The 13,978-nt window shown below is 46.3% G+C and overlaps 1 protein-coding gene across 5 annotated transcripts in view; it reads left to right on the top strand.

Moving 5' to 3' along the window:
• The window catches only part of LOC133387733 (lanosterol synthase-like), a 69,380-nt gene that overhangs the window by 16,373 nt on the left and 39,029 nt on the right, over window positions 1-13,978 (top strand). For all 5 annotated transcript variants that reach the window (XM_061633128.1, XM_061633129.1, XM_061633127.1 and 2 more), the window contains one exon: window positions 4,243-4,411. In XM_061633128.1, the coding sequence (XP_061489112.1) occupies window positions 4,243-4,411 (169 nt within the window). The remainder of the gene's footprint in view (window positions 1-4,242; window positions 4,412-13,978) is intronic.

Here is a 13,978-nt window from a genome sequence, read left to right as displayed (position 1 = left end):
TTATTCCCCAAAGCCTTTATTATTATCAAGGGTGACTTTAATGCTAGGACTGGTTCCAACAATGATGCACTATTTGCATCAAATCTCTGGGGGGGAGAGGACAATGCTCATTACGCACCCTCCAGCGTTAGGATCTCTAAGGACACTAAGATAAACTATGGAGGCATATGCCTAACTCGCCTGATTGGCAGCCACAATTTTACAATTTTACAATTTTACAAATTTTACAATTTTACAATGTTGAATGGACTTAGTTGGGTTGATCCATGTGCAGAATACACTTATATCTCTGGTCGAGGAAGTAGTGTCATCGATTATGCTTTAATTTCCCATTACATACTCAATTTATCGCCGAAGTTTAGGGTGGGTAATAGACAGGACAGTGACTATCTCCCTTTAAATGGGCGGAAAAATGGCAAATGCAATTCAATATAAACAAGTGTAAAATTATGCATATTGGAGCAAAAAATCTTAATTTCACATATACGCTCGTGGGGTCTGAACTGGCGGTGACCGACCAGGAGAGAGACCTCGGGGTTGTAGTGGACAGCACGATGAAAATGTCGACCCAGTGTGCGGCAGCTGTGAAAAAGGCAAATTCCATGCTAGTGATAATTAGGAAAGGTATTGAAAATAAAACAGCCGATATCATAATGCCGTTGTATAAATCTATGGTGCGGCCGCATTTGGAATACTGTGTACAGTTCTGGTCGCCTCATCTCAAAAAGGATATTATAGAGTTGGAAAAGGTTCAGAAGAGGACAACCAGAATGATCAAGGGGATGGAGCGACTCCCTTACGAGGAAAGGTTGCAGCATTTGGGGCTTTTTAGTTTAGAGAAAAGGCGGGTCAGAGGAGACATGATAGAAGTGTATAAAATTATGCATGGCATTGAGAAAGTGGATAGAGAAAAGTTCTTCTCCCTCTCTCATAATATTAGAACTCGTGGACATTCAAAGAAGCTGAATGTTGGAAGATTCAGGACAGGCAAAAGGAAGTACTTCTTTACTCAGCGCATAGTTAAACTATGGAATTTGCTCCCACAAGATGCAGTAATGGCCACCAGCTTGGACGGCTTTAAAAGAAGATTAGACAGATTCATGGAGGACAGGGCTATCAATGGCTAGTAGCCGTGATGGCTGTGCTGTGCCACCCTAGTCAGAGGCAGCATGCTTCTGAAAACCAGTTGCCGGAAGCCTCAGGAGGGGAGAGTGTTCTTGCACTCGGGTCCTGCTTGCGGGCTTCCCCCAGGCACCTGGTTGGCCACTGTGAGAACAGGATGCTGGACTAGATGGGCCACTGGCCTGATCCAGCAGGCTCTTCTTATGTTCTTATGTTCTTATGTTCTTAAATCTTTCAATACAACTACCAGAATGGGGACATCTGGACCTAGAGTATAACCCAATGGCCAACGCAGCATATTTTATACATAAAAGGACTATTTGGTGCCCCTCTATAGCCTCAAATGTGGCAAAATTCCTTACCTCTCCTCTTGGATTGGCTCTACAGGAACAGATAACGAAAGCCACAAACCCCCATTCTATATTAAATGATTATGCTACTCTGATTTTAAATTTAAAAATGAACTTAGTACCAAATTTTCCCTCTAATAGGGCAACCTTTAGAGTAGGCTCCCCTAGATGGTTCGATTAGGACTGCCTTGCAGTCAAGAAACAACTAAGGCAGTCCTACCTTCATTATCGCCATCAAAATGCCAATACTCTTCCCTCTGAGTATTTTGCCATTAAAAGGAAATACAAAAAAATGATAGCCGCCAAAAAAAGGCAGGCTGTTCAGGTGGGGTGGAACGCCTTAATACGAGCCTCCAGGAATAAAAATTCAAAAACCTTTTGGAAACTTGTCTCTGGAGCCATGAGACCACTAAACCCTGCCCCTTGCAGCATCTCTCCCCATTTGTGGGAACAACACATTACTGATAACCATGAGGACATAGATTACACTCTTCCCTTCCTTAAACAAACAATTATCCTGGAATGGTCACCTGTTACGCAAAAGGAAATAATTGGCTTGATCGATATATTAAAACCTGGTAAAGCACCTGGTTTTGATAACATACCCCCTGACTTGCTAAAAACACATCCAGCCTGGTGGGCCCCCATGCTGGCCAACCTGTTTACAATGATAAATAAATAAGGATATCCCTCTGAGTTCTGGCTTGAAGCTGTAGTTATTCCCATATTCAAGAAAGGGAACAGAGAGGATCCAGCCAACTATAGACCAATCAGTCTTCTCTCTGTTATTGGCAAACTTTATGCCAGCTACTTGAAAGGGAAACTTTGTACATGGTTAGTAGAGGAAAATATCCTGGGTTGGGAGCAGGTGGGTTTTAGGGAAGGTAGGTCTGTAATTGATCATTGTATAATTTTAAATCATTTAGCTGAAAAATATAAGAATCGTTGGGGTAATGGCCTTTATGTTGCCTTTGTGGATTTAAAATCTGCATTCGATTCTATTCCTAGAGAGAAATTATGGGCAAAACTTGTAAATACCACAATGGATAAAAGACTTCTCTTTCTAATAATTTGATTGCATCAACATACTTCCTTCCGTGTCAGATGCGGCCGTGAGGGAGGTCTAACAAACCCTATTCCTACAACCAAAGGAGTTAGACAAGGCTGCATTCTAGCCCCTCTTTTATTCAATCTTTTCATGAATGATTTATCAATCAGGTGTCATTCACCAGACTGTCATTCCCCTAAACTAGCAAACCTGCATTGCCCCCTACTACTATATGCAGACGATGCTGCTCTCCTATCCTTGTCTAAAGTGGGTTTAAAACGTTTATTTCGAGCCTTTATGCTATACTGTCAAGACAACGACCTGACCATAAATTTTTCTAAAACTAAAATTTTAGTTTTTTCTAAGCGCCCTTAAGTTTCTGAATGGATGATTAATTCCCATTGAATTGCACAGGTCACTCAATTTAAGTACCTAGGCATTTTGTTCCATTCATCGCTGTCTTGGGCCCCTCATATTCGGGCTGCTATTACAACTGCGTGGAATTCAGCAAAGGTCATTTTACGTTATTTTTTCTTTAAAGGAGGACAATATATTCCGGCAGCTCTATAGGTTTTTAGGTCTAAAATAATCCCCCAACTGTTATATGGAGTCCCGTTATGGATCCGTGCCTTTAACTCTTCTGTAGAGGCTGTACTTTCAATCTTCCTACGACAAATCTTCGGTGTCTCAAGATGTGTTCCGTCTGCAGCACTTAGACTGGAATCAGGTTTAGCCTCGCTTGAGGCCCAAGCGTGGATTATAGCCCTGAATTATTGGACCAAACTGTCATTTGAGTATTCTGCAGGATATCCCCTACTTTTGTGGGAGGACTCTTTTGCCTCCCTATGGGCTAATACGTTTTCTACTAAACTTGCAACAATTGGCTTTTCCTTGGAGTACCTATCATCTCAAAATCCAGAGTCAGTCAAATATTCTATTCTGGCCCGGATCAGAGATATAGATCTCCAATGTTCAACCATGGCAGCCACCTCAACATGCTCCCCTATTCACTTCGGCTTAACCTTCAAGCCATGGACCTGTACTCCTTACTTAGATCTTCTTACTGTCCCTAAATATCGACTTGCCTTTACTAAGGCAAGATTTAACTGTCTGACTTCTGCACTTTTAGAAGGGAGATACCGGGGCTTACCGTACGAAAAAAGACTGTGCCCCTGCAATGCAAGCTATTGAAACCATTTCTTATGTTCTTTTTGACTGTTCATTATACATTACAGAACGTCTTAAATTTATAAATCCTATCATAAAAAAATTCCGCATAAGCCGCTCGATTTTTTACTTCATCATCTTTTGTCAGCCTCAAATAGCGATACCATATTATCTGTTGCCAAATTTATTTTTGTTGCCCAATCCATACGGGGGAAATTCTTCCCTCTGGATGGAATCCTTGATGAACCCCCTGACGGACCTGATGTCTTACTATAATACTGTAATATTGCATACTGTACTACTGTTCTGTATCAGGATAGTTAGTGTATTTTAAATGAATGTACTGGGTCTATGACTGTAGCAATAAAAGATCGATTGATTGTGTACAGGCATGTACAGGGAACGTGGAAATTTTGCTACCATTTTATTTAGTTTTTGTCTGAAGACTGAAGGACCTCTAAATGGGTTTCAGAATAATAACTTCCTCTGCCAGGATAACAAATTGAACATCTGCCAGCATATTTTGAACTTTTTTTTCTCTATGCTCTCTGGCAGATATCTGCGGAGAAGAAAAGGCGCACATGAAATAGAACCCAAGACTGATCTTACCCGCTGGCGATTAAGCACCGTGGAAGGACGGCAGGGATGGTACTACGTGGCAGACAATGAAGAATGTGCCCGTGAACAGAATGCAATCGAGGCTTACACTTTAGGGTTGGACACTGTAAGTGGTTTATGATCTGTAGGCACAACACTAATAAAGTCCACAAAGGGAGCGCAGGGCATGAGTACTGCTGACTTGGCCTTGTCTGGCTGCAGTTCCCCAAATGCTGGGTCATTGTTCTTTTGGATTTTCATCTTATGATACCTCATTTAGGAACATAGGAAGCTGCCTTATACTAATATTATTATTATTATTATTATTATTATTATTATTTAAAATATTTATACCCCGCCCTTTTTCCAAAGAACCCAGGGCGGCTTACAAAAATAATCATGAAGAGTTAAAACAGTAAATATACAGAATTAAAATAGTTAAAATGAATTAAATCAAATACAAGGTAAGAGTTAATTACCAATTCAAATAAAAGCCCGTCTGAATAGGATCGTCTTCACCTTAGCATGGAAGGAAAGAAGTGAGGAAGTTAATCATACTTCACTGGGGAGGGAATTCCACAATCTGGGGGCAGCCAGCGAAAAAGCCATATTTTGTGTCTTTACAAGAGAAACTTGTGAAACAGGAGTAGAAAGTAAGGCCCCACCGGATGATCTCAGAGTCCGGGCAGGATCATAGGGGGAGATACGATCTAACAGATAACCTGGACCTAAGCCATATAAGGCTTTATAGGTCAAAACCAGCACTTTGAATTGTGCCCAGAAACATATTGGCAGCCAGTGGAGCTGGTACAACAAAGGGGTTGTGTGTTCCCTGAGCCCAGCTCCAGTTAACATTCTGGCTGCAGCTCTTTGTACCAATTTAAGTTTCCAAGCAGTCTTCAAAGGCAGCCCTACGTAGAGCGCGTTATAGTAGTCTAATCGGGATGTAACTAAGGCGTGTGTCATCGTAGTCAAGTCAGACAGGTCAAGGAACGGGCGCAGTTGGCGAACTAATCTTAATTGAGCAAAGGCACTCCCGGCAACAGCAGAAACCTGGGCCTCCAGGCTCAAAGCTGAGTCCAGGAGTACCCCCAAACTGCGCACCTGCGATTTCAGGGGGAGTGTAACCCCATCCAGCACAAGTTGAATCCCTATCCCCTGATCTGCCTTACGACTGACAAGGAGCACTTCTGTCTTGTCAGGATTTAATTTCAGCTTGTTCATCCCCATCCAGTCCACCACTGATACCAGGCATCGGTTTAGAACCTGGACAGCTTCCTGGAAAAGAGGAGTAGAGTTGGGTGTCATCAGCATATTGGTGGCACCGAACCCCAAAACTCCGGATGCCCTCTCCCAGCGGTTTCATGTAGATGTTAAATAACATGGGGGATAGAATTGAACCCTGAGGGACCCCATAGGTCAATGGGCAAGGGGTCGAACAGGCATCCCCCATAACCACATTCTGGGTTCGTCCCTCTAGGAAGGACTGAAGCCATCGTAACACCGTGCCTCCAAGTTCCATCCCAGAGAGGCGGTCCAGGAGGATACCATGGTTGATGGTATCGAAAGCCACTGAGAGATCCAGTAAAACTAACAGGGACACACTCCCCCTGTCCAGTTCCCTACGAAGGTCATCCACCAAGGCGACCAAAGCCGTCTCAGTTCCATAACCGGGCCTGAAACCAGATTGGAATGGATCTAGATAGTCTGTCTCATCCAAAAAACTCTGGAGCTGAGTGGCCACCACCCGCTCTATTATCTTGCCCAAAAAAGGAATATTGGAGACTGGGCGGTAGTTGCCTAATATTGAGGAGTCCAGGGAGGATTTTTTCAATAAAGGTCTTATCACTGCCTCCTTTAAACTAAGGGGCATTCTGCCTTGTTGTAAGGAGGCATTAATCACTTCCCTGGTCCACTCAACCAGTCCCCCTCTGGCATTTTTTATAAGCCAGGAAGGGCAAGGAACTAACATGCAGGTGGTCGGACGTGCCTCCCCGAGAATTTTGTCCACATCTTTGGGTTGAACAAGCCGGAAAGAATCCATTTTAATTAGACAAGCAGGGGCCAAAGTTACATCCACAGAGACTATCAATTTTAGAGTCTAAGTCGGAGCGAATCTGAGCAACTTTATCTGCAAAATATCGCGCAAACTAGAACAACGGGTTGCAGAGTGGTCAACATCAGATTCATGGGGGTCAGGGTGTAAGAGATCCCTGACCACTCGAAACAGTTCCATTGGGCGAGATCCCGCAGATGCAATGGAGGCGGAGAAGAAAGATTTCTTCTGGGCCCGCACTGCCATGGAATAGGTCTTTAGGTAGACTCTGGCCCGTGTTTGGTCAGATTCGCTCAGAGTTTTCCGCCAACGTCGCTCTAGTCTCCGTCTTTTGCGCTTCATTGCCAACAAATCCTCTGTAAACCAAGGGGAGGACTTGGCTCCAAAGCGCGAAAGGGGACGCTTAGCAGCGATTGTGTCCACGGCCCTGGTCATTTCCTCATTCCAGAGGTCAACCAGGGCTTTGACAGAATCACCTGCCGAGGTGACAGGAAAATCCCCAAGAGTCATCAGAAAACCATCTGGATTCATCAGTCTCCTGGGGCGGACCATTCTAATTGGTCCCCCACCCCTGCAGAGGTTTTGAGCTCCAGTGAGTTTGAACCTAACCAGGAAGTGATCTGTCCATGACAAAGGAACTAATGCCAGCTCCTCCACACCAAGATCACCTACATCCCGTCCAATACAGAAAACAAGGTCCAAGGTATGACCAGCAGCATGCGTGGGGCTAGATATTATTTGAGACAGACCCATGGTTGTCATGGAGGCCATGAAATCCTGAGCTACTCCAGTAAGGGCAGTATCGGCATGGATATTGAAGTCACCCAGCACTACAAGTCTTGGGGACTCCAGTACCAGATCCGAGACTACCCTAGTAAGCTCAGGAAGGGAGACAGTTGGGCAGCAGGGTGGGCGGTACACCAACAGAATCCCTATTCTGTCTCGAGCACCCAGCTTCAAATAAATGCATTCAAACCCTGAAGACTGTGGGAGGGGATGCCTGGTTAGGTAGATGGTATTTCAAAAAATCACTGCGACTCCACCTCCCTGTCCCCCAGGTCTAGGCTGCTGATGAACAGTGAAACCAGGAGGACAAAGCTGGGAGAGATTAACCCCCCAGCCTCATCCAACCAAGTCTCTGTAATGCACGCCAGGTCAGCGTGCTCATCCAGTATCAGTTCCTGAATAGCATTGGATTTACCATTCACTGACCTGGCGTTCACAAGCAGTATTTTTAGCCTGGGAGAAATGTCACCAAGGCTTTCCAGGTTATCTGAATGGGGAGACAACTTGGGGGTAACCAAAAACCTAGTAGGTTTCTCCTTAGCTCGAATGAACAATTGTCTCCCAGGACCTTATCTTCCCTGCCCCTTCAAGACACTAATGGGCGCCCCCGGAACCCCCTCCCTTGATTCCTCATTTATCCATATAGAGGATTGATTCCTCTTATTTATAGGAACTATGCGCAGTCAAGGTTTGATCAATCAACCCACTGAGACGGGACGTGGAAGTGCTAAGTCTGGTAAAGGAGGAGTATTACTAATCTCAAAGGATTCATCTGGGATGAGTTCAATTTGTTCTAGAACAGGGTCCAAGCAGCATACATTTGATAGGTGTACTTGTTTAAGGTTTGAAGAAGAACCTCCCGAGGTATAAGCCTTTTGAGGAGAAGCATCTTCACCATTATCCAAGAGCCCTACATCAGTCCAATGAGATAGTAAATTAGACGATGCTGTCATAGTAGGGGAGATAGCTGGACAAACACTCTCACCAGGACCCTGAGGTACATTAGAAAAATTGGACTTAACATCTGCTGTAGGTATAGTGGCAGTGCCGTTACTGGTTACAGGTGGTGCCAGAATTAGTAAACGAAGATCCTCCCCCCATTTATCATTCTTCGGAGTCAGTGACTGAGATGGAGGATCTAATGGGTAAAGAGCGTCAACTACGGGATCCAATTCAATTAAGTCCCCAATAACAGCTGGTTGTAATGTTATTAATGGTCGTTGAATTATCTTACAGATACCATTAATAAGGGGTTGTGCAGGGGCTACATTTTCAAAAAATCTCATGGTTTCTATACCAAGTGATACCAAGAACCGTTTATGTTGAAATAACCATCCAGCTTTTTCATATGAGTTAAAAGACACTACAATACGAGCTGTAATCTGATTATAGTGGAGATATTCCACATAATCTATGTCCTCCAAGGAAAAGAAACCGGGCAAAACACTTTCAAGAATTCTCAAAAGGTGAATTTTTCGATCTTTTTGGGCAATATATCCCTGTCAGGCCCAGGATGTGACTCAGGAACCAGACCAGCGATTGTAGTTAATTCGTGTTTTATTAGGGTAATGTCCAAACAAAGACTGCGTTTTCTCATGAAGCAATACAGGGATACAGGTCCTGCGGCATTGGGAGAAAGTTGACAGAGCAAGGGACTTCTTCCCGCCTGTTCTTTAAGAAGGGGCCAAACGGGCGCGCAATCTTTCACTCCTCCTTAACTGCCCCTCAGGTACTGCCCGCCTTCCCCCCCTTCTCTCCTGTCTTTTCAGTTGTCTGCGTGTGCGCGGTGAGGGGGGAAGCATCACCCCCTCCTCTTCTGAAGTTTCCGATTCCAGGATGGATATTAGGGGAGGGGCTGATGGTGAACTGCCTCCCCGCTTTTCGGCCGTGAGCAGCCCTCCCTCTTCCCCCTCTTGCTCTGAGCCTGAAAGAGGGGGAGGCGTGAGAATGTCCAGGGAGGGCTCAGGCTCCCCATTGCTAAGCGACCTTATCACTGGCAGTTCCTCTGTTTCGTCTTCGCTCCAAAGGGGGGAAGTTCCTCCCCCTTCCCTCTGCCATCCATCCGAATACTCTTCTCCCAACTCTCCGGAATCCAGCTCCCCGGGATTGGGACCCCAGCTCTGCCTTCCGAGACCATCCCCCCTCCCAGGCTGTGCCCCCCTCCCCTTGTCTGGCTTGGGACGGTGGGGAAAACGTTGATGGAAAAGTTTTACCAATTCTGGAGCATGCACATCAGCTGCATCTTCCCATGATCTGTCAGCCACCCCATAGCCTTTCCAGTGAATCAAGTACTGCAGCTTGTGGCGTCTGATCCTGGAATCTAAGATCTCCTCAACTTCAAACTCAAGCTGCTCATTTACCAGGAGTGGAGCTCCGGGAGGTTCCTCCAGCCGTAACTCACTGGGAGGGGCGGCTTTCGTTAAGTGGGATCGATGGAGCACAGGATGTATTTTAAACATGTCAGGCAGCTTCAGTCGGTACGCCACGGGATTAATTTGAGTTTCTATTTCGAAAGGACCCACCCTCTTGTCTTGTAATTTTCTACATGTTTCCGGCATCTGGAGGAAGCGGGTGGACAGCCATACCTGGTCTCCCGGTTGAAGGGGGGGGCCCTCCTTCCTGTGCAGGTCAGCAACTCGCTTGTACTCCGTTTTGGCTTCGTTTAACTGCTGTTTCAGTGTCTGTTGCGCTGCTTGCAATTCCTTAAGGAAGTTCTCAGCTGCCGGTACCAGCATTCCTTCTGAGCTGCTTGGAAAGACTTTAGGATGGAATCCATAATTAGCGAAGAACGGGGTTTGTTGAGTGCTGGAGTGCAGAGAATTGTTGTAGGCGAACTCTGCAAAATGCAAATATGATACCCAGTCAGTCTGTTGATAGGACACATAACTTCGTAAATATCTTTCCAAAATGGCGTTCAAGCGTTCCGTCTGCCCATCTGTCTTAGGGTGATGGGCGGAGGAGAGTTTTAATTCCATCTGCAACTGTTTCCACATTGCTCTCCAAAATTTGGCTGTGAACTGAGTTCCTCGGTCTGAGACTACGCTGTTTGGCAATCCATGCAGCCGGTAGACTTCTTTTATGAATAACTTGGCCGTTTCTTTAGCCTCTAAGGCCCCTGCACAAGGAAGAAAGTGTGCCATTTTGGTAAGTAGATCCACCACTACTAAGATGGCTGTCATTCCTTGGGACTTGGGTAGATCAGTTATAAAATCCATGGAGAGGTCCTTCCAGGGTTCGTGTGGGACAGGCAACGGTTGTAACAGTCCTGCAGGTGTCCCTGTTTGTGTTTTTGTCTGCAGACAGACAGAGCAGGACTTTACATAACTCTCAATATCCCGACGCATTTTAGGCCACCAGAAGTCCTTGGCCACGTTCTGAATGGTCTTGTAAATCCCAAAGTGTCCCACTGTGATGGAATCATGACACTGGCGTAGGATTCTGAGCCTTAATTCCCCTTCTGGCACATATCTGGCGGTTTTGAACCATAACAGTCCATTTCTCCAGTGAAAGGTTACTTCTGAGTCTTGACCTTGTCCCGTCTCCTGCTGATATTTTAGCATGTCTGCATCTTCTTGTTGTGCCTTTTTGAGTTCCTCTTCCCATGAAGGCTGGCATACTCCCAATGTTAATTTCTCTGGCGGGATTACGTACTGAGGCTGGTCCTCGGATTCACTTTCTTTGTATTGTGGCTGTCTGGATAAGGCATCCGCTCTCTGGTTTTTGGCTTGGGCATGGTAAGTAATCTGGAAGTTAAACCTAGTGAAGAACTGGGACCATTTTATCTGTCTCTGGTTCAGCTTTCTGGCTGTTTGGAGGCTTTCAAGATTCTTGTGGTCGGAGCGCACTTCAATTCGATGAGAGGTCCCCTCTAGGTATTGTCTCCAGTTTTCAAAAGAGTCCTTGATGGCCAGCAGCTCCTTCTCCCAAACTGTGTAGTTCTTCTCTGCAGGCTTTAACTTCCGAGAGAAGTACGCACAGGGGTGCAGCTCCTTCCCTTCTTGGTCTAATTGTAGCAGGACCCCCCCGATGGCAAAATCTGAAGCATCTGCTTCCACTACGAAAGGGCGGTTCGGATCAGCAAAGCGCAGAATGGGCTCAGTAGGAAACCTTCTCTTCAGCTCCTCAAAGGCCTCGGTGGCGTTCTCTGTCCATTGAAACTTCTTCTTCCCCCTTAAACAGTCAGTCAGAGGAGCTGTTAATTTGGAAAACCCTGGAATGAACTTTCTGTAATAATTGGCAAACCCCAAAAACCGTTGTACATCCTTTTTGGTGACAGGTTGGCCCCAGTCCAATATGCAGCTTACTTTCCCTGGGTCTATCTCCACGCCTTCCGCTGAGATTCGATATCCAAGGAAGTCTAGAGACTTGAGGTCAAATCCACATTTCTCTAATTTAGCATACAGGTGATTTTCTCTCAGTCTCTTCAACACCGTCTTCACATGCTGGTCGTGGTCTTCCTGGTTCTTTGAGAACACCAGGATATCATCTAAGTAACAGATTACATATGTGTCCAACAAGTCTCTAAACACGTCGTTCATGAATTTTTGAAAAATTCCTGGACTTCCACAAAGCCCAAACGGCATGACCAGGTATTCATACTGTCCGTAAGCGGTCAAGAATCCTGTTTTCCATTCATCTCCCTCCTTCATTCTGATCAGATTGTACGCTCCTCTCAAATCCAACTTCGTGAAGATTTTTGCAGAGCGCAGTCGGTCCAGCAACTCTGAGATCAGGGGCAGCGGGTAGCTGTTGGGGATGGTGATCTGGTTCAATGCGCGATAGTTGTTACAGGGTCTGAGTTCCCCCCCTTCTTTTTCACAAACAATAGTGGCACTCCAGCAGGGGATTGTGAGGGGCGTATGAATCCTCGCCTCAGGTTTTTATCCAGGAATTCATTCAGGGCCTCCCTCTCATTCTGTGTGAGAGAGTAGATTCTCCCTGATGGGATGCTGGCTCCTGGCACTAGATCAATCGCACAGTCGTAAGGGTGGTGGGGGGGTAAAGTCTCTGCCTCTTTTTCATCAAACATATCTTTGAATTCTTCATACTTTGGCAGCAGGGTCACTTGCTCGATCTCTTGCACTGCCCCCGCTAAGGTGTTCTTGATTCCTTCAGGTTGACAGTCCTCCTGGCAATACTGTGAGGTGAACCACACCACCGCCTCCTTTCAACTTATTTTGGGTTCATGCTTTGCTAGCCAGGGCATTCCCAGAATCACCTCAAAGTTCGAGAGATCTGACACGTATAGCGAAATGAACTCTTCGTGCCCAGGGATTTGAAGTTTCACTTCCTCCGTGGCTTGTGTCACCCCTCCTGACTTCAGGGGTCTCCCATCGATAGTCTCCACAGCTAGGGGAGCATCCAGTTTCCACCGGGAAATTCCATGACGCTTGACTAACTTTGCATCAATAAAATTTGTGGAGGCTCCACTGTCAATTAAGGCAGTGGAATTAAACACCACTCCTCTGGAAGTTGTAATCCGAATAGGCAAGACCAACACCCCCTTTGAGGGAGGTTGGATCGTTGGGGGGCCTTTATACAGCGCTGCCCCCAGTCCACCGGCCTGCATGTGGACTGGGTGTTCTAGTTTCCCGACGGCTCAGCTTTCCCCCCTTTCAGTCCACAGTCTCTGGCCACGTGGCCCGGCTTTGAACAATAAAAGCATAAACGTTCCCGACGGCGTCTTTCCTTTTCTTCTTCTGACAGTCTTGGCCTAGCCCCTCCCTGTCCCTCAGTTGCATTACCTGCCATCCCTGCAGAGGGAAGGGTCTTGCTGCGGGATGCCAAGGCTGAGTATCTCGGGACCTCCTGCTTCCTTTCCAGGCGCCTTCCTTCCATCCGGTGATCTATCTGTAGGCATAGCCGGATGAGCCCTGGTAGGTCAGCGGGGGGGGGAGGTCCTGGCCAACTCATCCAGGATTTCAGCATTTAATCCACTCCGGTACATAAACATCAGGGCGGCGTCATTGTAACCAGTTTCCTGGGACAGAATTTTAAAAGCGTTAGTGTACTCGGAAACAGTCCCTTTAGCTTGCTTCAGAGTGCCTAGTTGCCGCGCTACTGTTTCAGCTCTTTGCGGGTCTTGAAACATCTCGGTCATCTCCTGTATAAATCCTCTGTACCTTCTTAAGACAGTATCCTTTCTCACGAGATACGGAGTCACCCATTTTGCAGCTTCTCCCTCCAGGAGGCTAATCACGAAGGCCACTTTAGCCCCATCGTCTGGAAATTCCGTGTGCCTGACATCCAGATATAACTCACATTGAGCCACGAAAGTTGCCAACTGATCACTTTGTCCCGCGTATTTTGGGGGCAATCCAATGGGAACCTTTCCTATGGCAGCTGGAGGGGCTGTTCGCATCTGGTCTATCGTGGCCTTCAAGGTTTGATTATCCGTCTTCAGCGCCTTGACTGCTGCTAGCAGGGCTTGAACATCCGTCTGCAAATCAGCTACCTTAGTCCTCAAGAGTTTCACTTCTTCTGTCTCAGAAGTGGGGTTCGTCCCCCCCGCTGATCCCTTTGACATCTTGTCCCAGTCAAGTGAAGAGAGCGTTGAAGGTGATTTAGGTCGCTCTGTCAAGCTGTCAGGCCCAGGATGTGACTCAGGAACCAGACCAGCGATTGTAGTTAATTCGTGTTTTATTAGGGTAATGTCCAAACAAAGACTGCGTTTTCTCATGAAGCAATACAGGGATACAGGTCCTGCGGCATTGGGAGAAAGTTGACAGAGCAAGGGACTTCTTCCACCTGTTCTTTAAGAAGGGGCCAAACGGGCGCGCAATCTTTCGCTCCTCCTTAACTGCCCCTCAGGTACTGCCCGCCTTCCCCCCCTTCTCTCCTGTCTTTTCAGCT

The sequence above is a fragment of the Rhineura floridana genome, chromosome 6 (assembly GCF_030035675.1).
Source record: "Rhineura floridana isolate rRhiFlo1 chromosome 6, rRhiFlo1.hap2, whole genome shotgun sequence".
NCBI lineage: Eukaryota > Metazoa > Chordata > Lepidosauria > Squamata > Rhineuridae > Rhineura > Rhineura floridana.
Note: the sequence above shows the minus strand (reverse complement) of the source record. Positions and strands in the feature narration are given on the sequence as shown.